This window comes from Clupea harengus, chromosome 6, assembly GCF_900700415.2.
Source record: "Clupea harengus chromosome 6, Ch_v2.0.2, whole genome shotgun sequence".
In the NCBI taxonomy this organism is placed as follows: domain Eukaryota; kingdom Metazoa; phylum Chordata; class Actinopteri; order Clupeiformes; family Clupeidae; genus Clupea; species Clupea harengus.
Window position 1 is genome coordinate 21,488,835 of NC_045157.1, and position 13,796 is coordinate 21,502,630.

The 13,796-nt window shown below is 40.0% G+C and overlaps 1 protein-coding gene across 1 annotated transcript; it reads right to left on the reverse strand.

Annotated features, from left to right (window-relative positions):
• Positions 1-2,510: 2,510 nt before the first annotated feature.
• On the reverse strand, positions 2,511-5,062 carry muc15 (mucin 15, cell surface associated). Its single transcript, XM_031568700.1, has 3 exons — positions 4,239-5,062; positions 3,143-3,319; positions 2,511-3,032 (listed from the first exon to the last, which is right to left on the reverse strand). Exons 1-3 carry the CDS (start codon positions 5,041-5,043, stop codon positions 2,917-2,919), a joined length of 1,098 nt encoding a protein of 365 aa, XP_031424560.1. The 5' UTR covers positions 5,044-5,062; the 3' UTR covers positions 2,511-2,916.
• Between the last annotated feature and the right edge of the window lie 8,734 nt (positions 5,063-13,796).

A 13,796-nucleotide genomic window follows, 5' to 3' on the forward strand; every position in this document is an offset into this window, starting at 1 on the left:
CACTTAATTTAGGATTGCGTATTGTTACTTTACTCTGGAACTACTTTACTCGGGACCAGTTTGGTCTATAATTAAAGCTGGTATGTAAACCATCAGCGTTTTTTCCCCAGGTGGTCAAATATGTAAATAATCCATAAATTAAGGAAAAAGAAAAGCACACACTCAACTCTCCACAATATGCTACCCTAACCAGAGGCCTGATTCTAAACGCTTGTCAAGCAAAATACTCGAGTTCAGTTATACTTTAAAGAGTATGGAAAGTGACCTGGCTGGGATTGAAGAATGTAAGTGTGTTACATTATGCTAAGAGAATTGTTAACAAAGAAGTGTCTGATAGTAATGTCTTGTCTCCATTTAGACCATATCTTCAAATAGGCTGCCTATTTGTCATCTAGCATCATAGCATCAAAAGGCTACCTATAAGCAGGGGCGGACTGGGGGGAAAAAGTGGCCCGGGAGTTACTGTCAGACCGGCCCACTTAATACACGGCGCGTTGCTCACTCAATGCATCACACGTTTTGACCAGTCGGTCGCCTATTTGGAAAAATACCCATACACTTAACATTATTTTGGATGATTACAAAGAAATGACATCATTTATGTTTTTTTAAATAACATTTGGATTCACCAATTTGACTGGGTGGACACATGGAATAAAATGACACTGGCTATTGTAACACTCCAAGGTAGGTATAGTTTGCTAGATGAATAAGCTTAAGTCTGGGCTAGTATCAGAAGGTTATATGTATAATTACAGAGCCTTAAGGAATGAATGTCAGCAGAGAAAGACCACACAATAAAGAAACTGGAATCAGAGGGTATGATTAGTAGGAACCAGTGGCGGCTCCTGAAAAAATTATCAAGGGGGCATATTTTTGATAATGATTAAGGCGACCCATTCAGTAGTTACATTAAGCAAGACAATTGTATCAATTTGTTGTTAGCTGATTAACTCATACAGCAATACTTACATAGCTAGAGTAGCTATTTACAGGTGGAAATCTATGAAAGAAAGTTGCATCCAGGAGCCTTCATAAGCAAACATGATGTGGCTCCACCTTAAAATATCCCACTTTTTCATTATCCACATGTCTCAAAAGTTGTATGATGTAACATAGCTTAACAGGACACATGATATGTCCAGTAACAACATAAAGAAGGGGGCAACATATAAGTCAAAACCAGCAATATTTATTGACTGATCTTGAAAGTAGTGGCTTACAAAAGCTAAATAAGTCATCACATAGAAAATAACTCAGTGTTAGTGCAAGGAGCGAACATTCACACTGTAAAACCTATGAAAAGTGACAATGGTATATAGGAATACAGACCGGGTTAGCCACTTCACAGCCTGCTAGCCACGATTTTCTTTCATTGCAATTCTTGGATGTAGGATTCCCCCCCCTTTTTGTAGAAACCTGTTGAATGGATACATTTGGTCTAGGAAGTCCTAAATGTTTTGTTGTCAATGTATCTTCATTAGTACGCCGACTTTCAAAGAGCGAATCGAGTTGTTGCACACTGAATGTTAAAAATGGATTTAACATGAGAGTCAATGAGAGAGATCTGGGGCGATTTCCAGTTTGCCCAAAAAGGGGCGGGGTCATTTGAAGCACCACGTTTGCCTGACTGTTGCCTGAGTGACTGTTGGCTGATTCGACAATGACATTCAGAGGCAGATCAGACGGTCTAGTGGTAGAATCCAACAGAAAAGAAAACTCCTTTTCCCGTAGGCAGTGCGTCGCCCCATTCGCCCTTATGGACAACCCGCCCATGAACTATATTGTAGAAATGAACAGTACAGAACATACGATGGGGTGTGAACATCAATGGTATCAGTAGTGTTGCATGCTGGGTGTGTGATTGTATGTGTGTGGGGGGGGGTGTTGAAGGTGTCTGCGAGCAAGTGATGCAAGTGTTGAGTAGGCTAGAGTTATTGACATTTAATAACGCCTAAAACAAAGTTAGACTGACGGAAGACATTAGATGAGTAAAGAAGAAAACATTTCGGAAAATAAGCACCATGAGTGTAAATACAGATCGTGAGGAGTAGTATAAATTTCAGTCAGTCATTTTTCAAAGCCATAATCATTAGAGTCATTTATACGTGTTCTGTCAAACTCAGAACATAGGCAGTACCGGCGATGTCGGTGGCTAGGGCCGGCTTGAGATAGGGGTGGGCCGGTGTTTTGGACCATCCCAACCCCGTCGGCCCACCGGGGATTCCCCCGGTATCCCCGATGGCCAGTCCGCCCCTGCCTATAAGCGTCGGTCATTTGTGTGGATTGCATGTAATTGTCACCATATTTATTTTACATATATAAAAATATTTGTTTCCAAAAACTAAAAAGGTTTTCAAGAACCATTTTAAATTATGAACCCTAGTGGTAGCATTCTGTGCTCTTGTGTTGTCAAATGATCAATCTGATTTACTAAATCATCAACTAGCCAATGGAAAGCAGGTCCATTTGGGCTTTTCTTCAATGAAGGTCAGAAAGACAGTCAGGGTTGATTTTATTTCAATAACAAGATTGTCTAAATTTAAAAATCCATTTCCACAGAGTTTCAATGATCATTTTATATTTTTAAATACATCGTGAACCCATCACAGTGCACGCTTCTGAGAAAAGAAAAACACACTAAAAAGTGGATGAAAAATAAGGAATGTCCGCGGGTCTTGTGAAATCTACAAAATAGGGGTACAAGCTTGTAATGGAAAAGTTCAACATGGAAAGGTCTTAGAAAAGCATCTCTATAAAATATTTAACGTGAAGCACTTTGGCAATTGTATCTAGGCTACAAAATATCATACAAAAATCTTCATGACATTTCAGATGGATTTTCATCTGATGGTGAAGGTGCAAAGAGCAGAAAGTGGTCAGGGTTTCAATCAGATGGCACACCACATTTCAATGTCAAGGTCCAGCTGGAAAGTTATTCATTTGGATGTCGTCTCCTTGGAGTGCAGGGTTATAGTACCCAAACCCATCAAATTTCATGTCCAGTGGCTCACTGTTGTCCAATCTGAGAACTACGAAAAGAGAAAAATATTCCATTTCAAATGTTATAAACACAATAACTCCTGTAATATTTCCATGTTATAATATTGTAATTTATTAAAAGTATCAGATCTGCTCTTACCTGGATCTGAGGACGTTTCTTCGACCAGTTTTGTGTGTGAGAATTCCCGATGGCCCTTCCTTTTCAGTAACACGTAGATAATCAGACCCACAAATCCCACAACCAGTGCCGTGCCCAGGATGGCACCCCATGCCCTCGTCCCGTTTTTGTTATTCTGGGTGCTGCCTGAGTCCAGACCTTTGAAAGAAAACACCAATATGATTATAATCCAGAATGCAATGGCTTTTAAAACAATTTCAACCAATACAACAATAATGCAGTGTGATACTATAACAGTGGTACTAAAGAAATCCATCAACTATTTTTTTATATCTTTCCCACAAAGTTGAAAATGATTTCATCTTATTTGTATGAGTGTAAACTATATATTAGTTACCATACTAATGTTTTTAGCACAGTAAGATATGTTTAAGTAGGCTTTCTGCCTTTTCCCTTACATTGTATCTGTATAATCTGTCATATTAGTCTAACCGTGAATTAACCAGGCCACCATTTTAGATCTAATCTACAAAACTGATGTAATGTCCCACTGTAGTTAGCTACTAGCCTGATCCCCATTTAGCACTCAGGCCTGCTTGGGTCTGCTCCTGGAGGAAGTGGCCCCTCCCTGCTCTCGGGATGGGAACACAGGTTCCATTGTCCAGTGAGAGGTGTATGTAAGGAAAGCCACTGCCCAGAGCAGGGGCAGGTAATGTTTCTAATTGTACTCCATCCAGTGGAGCTGGAAACACTAGATTTCTATGTAAAGTAAAACTCCAATGTAGGTTAACTCATATGCTGAAAGAAAGTCATGTTTCATTTGACCTCTGAGGGAATGGTGACGTGGCTTTCTTTAACCATTATGGAACAATGGAACCCTGGATCATGATAAGGAAAAGGATTGTCCCATGAGGCAGTTCTTTCACTCATTCATCTTCACATGAATCAGTGCAACAACCCCAGAGTGGCAGCCTTGTTATTCTAATTAATAAGTAAGCAGACTTTTACTCATCAAATATGCATGAAGACTAAACGTAACCAACTGTTTATGGCATTTTAAATATTGGCAATGAGTCAGTTAAGTCAGTTAAGGAAGAGCGGCCCTAAGCTCTCTCACCTCGCTCAGAGTTGTCCCCAGCAGCTTTACCCATGGCTGTGGCATTTGCACTTGGAGTTGTTGTCGTGGGAATAGTGTCAGTCACATCGTCTGGAATTTCCTCTGGTGTTTCTGTAGGGCTAACAGTAGTGTCAGTCACATCGACTGGAATGTCCTCTGGTGTTTCTGTGGTGCTAACAGTAGTAGGCTCAGCTTCTGGTGGGTTTTTAGTGGTAGGATTTAGGCCGTCCGTATAATTTACCTTAGTGGCGTTGGTCACCCAGTCCTGAGGTCCTGGGAAGGGAGGACTAGTGACATCTGATCTGTTGGTCTCTGGCGTGGGACTAATGAGTTCTGTGCTGTTACCCTCTGTGCTAGTGATCACTGTACTGTTAGCTTCTGTGCTAGTGATCACTGTACTGTTAGCTTCTGTGCTAGTAATCACTGTACTGTTAGCCTCTGTGCTAGTGAGCACTGTACTGTTAGCTTCTGTGCTAGTGATCACTGTACTGTTAGCTTCTGTGCTAGTTATCACTGTACTGTTAGCCTCTGTGCTAGTGATCTCTGTACTGTTAGCCTCTGTGCTAGTGATCACTGTACTGTTAGCTTCTGTGCTAGTGATCTCTGTACTGTTAGCCTCTGTGATGTTGTTCTTTGGTACTATACTGGTGTTATTTAGAGATGTATCATTATTCACTGACAATGACTCATTTTGTTTGGGCCCCATGGGATCAAGTGGAAGTTCTGGTGAAGCCGTGGTCATATTCACAGGTCCATTCTCCTCCACTGTGTCATTCTCATCGAGATAATCTTCTGACCTGACCATTGGTGGAAGGGTCACAGTGCTGTTTGTGTCTAAGGAACCTGAGGGCTCCTCTCCTACGTCTTCAGTCAAGTTTGGAGCTGAGATGGTCGTCTGGGAGTCCTCCAAGCCACTGGTCACCATGGATTCATAGGCCAAGCCATCAGTGGTGGGATCATCCTCTGATTGCCCCAAATCATTCTCGCGAACCATGGGAACATCCGTGACATATTCATTAGAAATTTCATCATTAAGTCCGGCTCCAAATTCTTCTGAGTCCTGAAGTGAAACTCCGCAGATACTCTGCAGGATCAGAAACAGAGCTAATGCCAAGTCCAACCGTAGCCTCATGTCCTCTCCTTCTGCTGGGAAGACATTAAAAGCACATCTTAAGAACATTCACTTTACACTGCTGACTAAAAATATTGGTATCACAAAGTGTAGGTATGATAAATGAGAATGAGAATTTCCTTAATATGTGTTGACATTAAGTTTTAGAGTCTTGTCTAGATGTGGAAGACATTACAAGCCATAATAAAGAAACAAGGACAAACAGGTAAAAACTGTCAACCCAATAGTAGATATTATAGAGAGATGTACCCAAATACGTTGTTCAGGATGCACAAATATTGCAATGGAAACATATTTCTTTAACCCAAAGTTGCTTGGTATTATTCGGAAAAAAAACGTAGCTCCATGATTGACATGTCTGTGCATCAGCCATTATGTTTTTTCAAATGAATTAATATTGTGGATGGCCACAAACTAAAAAAAAGCCCATTCTGTTTCCAACACAGGACTTTGATTTCACTAAACAGTGACCGTTCCAGGCTATCACTCAGGGAAACTCATGAATAGGAGGTAGCAAGACAAAAGCTTGGTGTGGAAGCTGGATTTCTTTCAAACCCCGTGGCCTAGGCTATACATCAAAATGTTTTACCTCGTATTTCAGTCAACATCCATCCGTTTAAAATGTAACATGCTGCAATATCAGCCATAAGTTTCATGGAATCTGGACTTAGCTTCCACTAACACCCTACTAAGTTCGTCATGGTTATTTACAAGGACAGCAACAAGTTCAAGTGACACCAACAAGTGGTTTGTGAAGCTAGCAATGGTCTGGTCAGGTCTCTGGATGTAATTCCGTTTCCCTACCGAACTGCAGTAACTTTAACACATCAAGAAACGTGAATGCAGCATCGTTGGAATTTAAAACGTTTCTGATTGTTCAGTGTCCCCCAGCTAAAGGTGGGGATATAAACAAAAATAAAAAGAGAGAGAGATGAAAATGTACAATATGAGAAATATATTTCATAATTGATTATATGACTATTTTAAATACATTTGGTGCTTTGAAGGCACAACAAGTGCATTGCCATTAGGTTAGAAAATATATTTGCCCAATTTAACGTGACTTCCAGTATAAACCAAGGCCACTTCCGGTCTGTTATCCGCATACAGATTACAGAGACAGATCATTTTGTTGGTTGAACAGATACAGATATCTATGATGTCTAGGTACACCTCTAGTAGACAGATGCCCATACACTGTACAACATGAATACTTCACAGAGTTGAATTATTTAGCCGCCATCTGATCTGGTTTCATTCATTTCACCACTGTTATGTAATTTTATATTCTATTTGATATCATTTGAAAACATATCAAAGAAATATGATCAATCATCTATTCATCTCTGGCATTTTGCAGCTGTAAAAACTGGTTTGGATTTAGCATTGACACACCTTAGGTGTGTGACTTCATAAACATTTCAGTAATGCAGTCTGTCAATGCTGTTCTTCTGGTTAAGGGTTTATCAAACACAAAAGCATTTTCTGGCAGAGGGAGTGCAGCTGTAACAATGAAATTTGACAAATACACGGTGTCCTTTTCATAAGACTAGCAATACGTCAATAAAAAGAAGGCCTTTTCCATTGCCAACCTGACAGAATAATGGACTAAACTCAACTAAATTCATATTAGGTCAGATTTAGATGTTATCAATTTTAAGCACTTTGAGCTGCATTGTTTTGTATGGAAGGTGCTATACAAATAAAGTTTATTATTATTAGTAGTATTATTATTATTATTATTATCAATGGCAGTTTAAATGGTGTAGTTGTTATCAGCGTAACCACTATGACACTGGAGATGTTCCAGCTATGACGTTGAACATTTATCTAATTAAACACAATAATAACAGAACTGTCATCCAGAACTGTTTTTTTGTGTCTGGTTCTTCTGAAAAAGTAATTTAACTACTCTCATGAAGGTCACGTTCATCTCGATTTATCATACAAAGATTTCTGCCAAATTTAGCACATATTTCTACCAAATGTATTCCTTTTTCTAAAAATCAATGTTATTTATAAACTTTTCCTCCAAACCAATACAAATGTTTTATTTAGTATAAAATTGATGACCTTTTTAGTGATACATTTGATTGAAAGATTCAATCCATTCTTACTATTCAAATATCATTCACAAACAGATTTAACTGCATGTCATAAATGGTGTTTTTTGATAGCTCAGGTATCTCATTTAACTGCAGCGGTACCTTGTTTGAAGTCCAAACAGAAGCCCCTATGGCTTTCCAAGTATTTATGTAAACATTAAAACTGAGGAAACTTGAATTCATTCTTTTAAATGTAACCATGTTTATTAACTTATTAAAACTATGTCGATGTCTCATATTTTACCATCACATGTCATTTGAGAATGGACAATGACATGTTTTGTACACATTTTACATTTGTATTATATATTCACAGAAACAGACAAATGAACATGAACATGAACAACATACCTGAGTACTCTCAACCTAGAACAGATGCGGTGCTGGAAGGAGTTATCTGCGATGCTGAGAACGATGCGAAACATAAGAGACAGCGAACAAGACACCAGGTGAGCGGAAGGGGAGGGAGCTGGCCAGCTCTGCACCGCACATCCAGGAACCGGCCTTACCTGAAAGTGCACCTACTGGCCACACCCCCTGAAACCCCGTTGAGGAAAAGCTGCATCACAGGGGCAAGAAAGGCATAAATTCTTTCTCTTACAAATCCAAATTTCAGGAATCATCAAGCGAGACTGAGTTTGTAATATGGTGGGTCTCCCACATATAATGGATTGCATAGCTCCTGCCTTTAGGTCCCCTGGGAATTCCACCTCTGTTGTCTTGGTAACATGGAGTGGTAGTGTGTGTGTGTGTGTGTGTGTGTGTGCGTGTGCGTGTGCGTGTGTGTGTGTGTGTGTGTGTGTGTGTGTGTGTGTGTGTGTGTGTGTGTGTGTGTGTGTGTGTGTGTGTATGTGTGTGTGTGTGTGTGTGTGTGGTTCAAACAGATCCACTTTCCTGTAGCTGGTATCTCAGGGCAACATCAGGAAACAAAAGACACAGGGTTATTTTTACATGCCTGACCGCTCTCTGCGTCACAAGGGTGCATCTTGTTATTGTTTCGCTTTAGCACATGACTGTGCAAAGTGGTATATGAAGAGTCGAGTCATTCAAACCCTCAACATGTTACTGGAAACTTGATCAAGCATGGCCCCAAGTTTAGGAATGCAGAACTTCTGGGCATTACTTCTTGTACCAGCCATTAGTCACACGGAAACAAATGAATAAAATACAATACTAGATGTGCTTTTTAGACTTAACATAAATAAGTGATTACACAACTGTCCATATACAGAAACTGAGTGACTGCATTTTGACAAACAAAGCTCGCAGTGCAGCTCAATTTTGGATGGAACTGAATATGATGGAAGGTAGTCTAAAGTTGGCCACATTTGTGTGGTGTCTACATTTTCTGATTCTGCTTTACTTCTACAAATGTATCTATTTATTTTATTTGTAATATTCAGTTGCTAGCAATGCAATGGTATCAAGCAGATATTTTGAATGTGTTTTACACTCATCTTTGAATCCTCTTTTTCTCCATGTGCATCTCTCATTCAAGTGTTCTGATTTTTCCATCCATCAAGTTGACATACTACTAAGATAAGATACTGAGATACTAGTCTAAAACACAGCCTTTCCCCTGTATGTGCCTGATGTTATTTCTCTGGCTTATTTCTTGTCTCTGGATAGAATACCCTTTGTTTTATTGATGCAAACATCATAAAGTGGCCAAATAATTTGATGTTCATCAGCCTGCAAATAGAGACTCGTCATTTGTATCTTGTTGTAACATATTTTTCTGACCGAGTTCTTCTTTGACAAGTATTCAATATAGATTGGTTTGGTTGGATGATAGGGGGCAGCATTGGTCATTTTTTGTTCAAAATAATTTTTCAAATTGCATTTCACTGCAAGAGTCTAAAAAAACTGGAAGACAAAATTAGGAATGTGTTGAGTTGTGCAAGTATCACTGTTTGAACTAGATCAAAGTACGATTGGCTATGATAAATATAAACCTTCACACACTATAATGAAAGGCAGTACCATTTGTAACCACTAGAGAGGGCTCTTTGATCTCTCATCCAAGTTTCTGCAGAGTTGTTGAGGTCCTGCTTCTGCAGCAAATACAAATATATGTTAAACTTTACTTATAACACTCATAAACCATAACAACAGAACATGTTTACATCTTCAAGTTAATGTAATTTCTGTTTTTCTTCAGCTATTACTGTTCTGTGCCTGCTGTTTCAAACAGAGATAATTATCTACATTTAACCATTTGTACAAATCCTTACAATAAATTCCACCTTGATTATATCACAATTACAATGAGCATTGCCAGCTGTGTCTGTCAAGCTCTGATTGTCTCCACAAGTAATGCCAAAGGCAAGGGTGATGTTATGTAACCATGCATATGGGCATTGCTCTAGCCTTCACTGGAAACTTTCCTTTTAAATAGAGGCCAACGTCACATCCACTTAATGCGCTCATTCAAGCCTTTTAAAGTCTGTAGTCTCTCTGGGACTGCTGGCCCACTCCTTCAATGCGTCTAAAAGTTTACACGGCCACTGAGGCGCTTTGTGCTTTCCAGCTAATTTTGCTTTAATGAATTAAGTTAAATGGAGCAGTAAACTGCCTCTGCAGTATGAACAAATGGTGCCCATGGGCCGGACCATAAAGCTACAGGACTTCACAAAACAGTTGTGATTTAATGAATACAAAGCACACAGCAGTTTCATAGGACAGACCAGAGTAAAGAGGAACTTGGGGAATATAGGAAGTTTCTTCCCATATTCTCGACTACATTCTGATGGAAAGCTTAGTGAGTTTGAACAAATCACACATTAAAGCAATTCATTTCTCCAGTAGCTTACTGTACACTTAGAAGGGGGGGCTTACCAACCCACAGAGGTTTGATTGAGAAGACATGCAGTAGCTGATAGGTAACCATGACGAATGACATACAGCTACAAATAGGTATGAGTTACTTAAATAACCACCAAAAGCTCCCTTAGCATGTTGCTGGGTTTAAATTAATCTATTTTGTGTGCCGTATCATTTTGACACTCCCTGGAACATCACTTCAGCATGAAGGCATTTCCTAAGCTGTGGTCCAGTCGTCATTTGGGGTTTTTGTCAGTCATGTCACATTCATCACTTGCCTTAAGTTGTGTTGTGTTCCTGTTTTTCCACCCAAACCTCCAGATCATGAGTGGGTTTATTGGGTTCTTGGCAAGAATCAAAGGAGAGTGGCTAGTGTTACAGGGAGACAGTCTCACCATGCAGAAACAATAAAGAGCCCAATTCAGGAGGCCCTTGTGGTTCTACAGGACTTATAGGGTGCCTGTAATGTTAACTGATGCTTAAAATATGTCCTGCTAAAAGCAAGCTTTGAAGTTAATTTTCCAAGTTTGAGGGTAATTTTCCAAGGTTAACTTATGGCCTTAATGTTGGAATCAAATGTCTAAATTTGCGGCAGACCTCAATACAAAGTGCCACATTCATTCCTGCTAATATCAACCTTAATACAGCTGATGTTTAGAGTACTACCCAAATTCTCAAATCTAAAACAAAATGTATTTCTTGTATTCAGACAATCTGTTATTTAAAGTGTATGATGATCGATTAACATTAGAGATTTTTAGAGTTCACCTGCACATCATGGGTGAAACCAAACAGCCTGTGAGGAAGTTATGTAAGAGATGATTCACAGAGCATGGGCGAGAAGATCTATGGAGCCATCTTTGGGCTGACACATGCCGGCTGACCAGGAGAACTGAACTTCCAAGGTCTCTCTCTCCTCACTCATTTTCCTATTGCTATTTTTCCGGTGCTGCTATAATGACCTTAACAGCTGTTCCGACCTTTATCCAAATACTATACAAACTTCGGCTATTATTAAATGTTATGGCTTGACTTTTAGAGGGGCCTTATTAAAGTGTGGACTTTCAGTTGCTGTCTGTCAAGTTCAGGATGTAGCCGTGCTCGTTCAATATAAGTAACACACTTAAGTTGAACTTTCTGTGCCTGTTGAATGACACTGAACATCTTTTGCCATTTTGCGCTTTTGATGAATAAATGGATTGTGAGTTTCTTCAGAATTCAACAGAGTGGCTGGGACTGTAGAGGGGAAAATGAACTGCCAAGCTCCAGCATTGGTATTCACTATATCACAGTTACTCACATCAGTCCCTTATTTCCATATCATAAAAATACCATACTTTTGAGTAATAGTCAGTAATAGTACTCAAACTGGTTTTCTATGTATTCTAAATGAAATGAATGCATTTTTTTTCTTAAATGTAAGAGAGCGGACATCTGCATCTACTGTGACTGTGCCTGAATGAGAAACACACAGGCGGACTGACTGACAGACACAACACAGGCCTGCCGACAGCTCAGAGCTTAGGGGGTGGTAGCAGCCTACAGCCCAGCAGCAATTTAGAGAGAGACAGAGAGAGGGAGAAAGAGAGAGAGAGAGAGAGGCAAAGAAAAAGAGGAGAAGAGACACCCACAGGGTCATCCTTCAGACATGACATCATGGTTTTATCTCCTAGTCTTTAAAAGTGCTGATTGATGCTTCGGGGACAGCCAAGATGAAATCTAGAGCAGAAAAGTAGACAGCTCGCTGGAAGGGTGAAGCTGAGGGAGAAGAAGACTAATCACAAAGATAATTCTCAAGAACAAAACTGACACACCACAAGCCTCGTGATCTGATTCTATGTCTCTGAGAGCAGTCTCTGGTCCTGTGGAGATGAAAACTGGGTCACTTGGACAAATGTAGTTGGCCATGCTAACAGCCATCCTACGCACTTCTACAGCCCGCCCCAGTTCTGAGCTTCCTCTGGGGATCTCACTTGGATATAGTGAAGGGCAGGGATATGTTGCCGCAATCCAGCAGTCACACAGACACACAGATACACAGACACACACACACACACTGAATTTGCACACATACTCTCTCATACAGTTTCCATGGAGAGAGTTCATTCATATGCAAAGGTTGAACATTTGTAAGATGTACCTTCTCTCAATCCAGCGGATGTGGTCATTCATGATCTATTTCTTTACGGAGTTATTTTTACTTCAAAGAGAATATGTTTGGGTGGGGTAAAATGTACAAATGAAGTGTTAATAACATAGTTCATGTGTCGTAAGTGCATGAGTTTTTAGCCTTTTTTGTGTTTCGTGTTAAGATTAGATGTGGTGACTTTTGACTCATATTGAGTCAGATTTAGGGTGTGACTCAGTCCCTCTATTGCTCTTTCTGGGCAGTGGAAACCACTGGACCAATAATGGTTGTTTCTAATCCACCCTGGCCTGTTGCTCTTTGAGGAACTCATTTAATGACAGCACACAACAAAAACACGCGACCACAAGTAAAAGAAAAAGCCTCTGACATACCTACTTTAAAACTGCACTGCATAATAGGCAGATCAGAGGATTACGTAGTGCTTGTAGAGGGTGGAAATTTGTAGAGCGGTGATGACAGCCACAATGGTTGCATACTCAGTGTTGAAGTGTTGAATATATATAAGGTTAGCATCAAGCTAAATGCAGGGGTTCTTACTAGGTAACATATAATCAATAATTAAAATGCTTCTAGCTAGTTTACCACATGTCTCACGCATGTCAATGCATCCCTCCTCTGCAAATGTGGCAAACATAATAGCAGTTGTCATGGGCAAACAGATTCCAGGTTCTTTGTTTTTTGGTTTTGTCTTCATAACGTTGGAAGTTCAGCTCAGCAGACATGCAGGTGACTCGTCAATGCCTCATCACCCCAAGCGTGACACGTCTGGCCAGCGCCACAGTTTTCATGCTGAGACAAATGTTTCCATGCTGGAGAAATGGATGGAGTGAAAGTCCACTCAGAGCAGCTCTGTTCATACAAAGCCACATACAGTGGTACAGGTTATGCTTACATATATCAGTAGGAGTGCTTCCAAGAAGATTTGTCAATCACAAAAAGAGACAACATAATAACATGCTCTCTAATAGCCGCCTCATAACAACCAAAAATTGCACCCTGGAAACAACACTGAATAAAATAGTTTCCTTACCCAACAAACCATACATCTCAAAAAAGTGAAATATGTTTTATTTACACACACTTGAGGTCATACTGTCTGTCGTCTACCCACGTCTAATCCTAACTGATCAATAGGAAATGGGCCGCTGTGGTGTCAGGCTCTTTTAACACTGCTAAGTCTATGATGAATAAACTTTTCATTAGTATTGCTACCACAGCTGTGGCGGCCCATCATGTAAATGAGCAAATGTTAATTAGCTTGGCAGGTCTGAGTTTACTCCTATGCAGAACCAGGCTGTAGTGTTGAGACACAATGAGGGCATTTATGGTGCTGCAGACGCTGGAGAGAC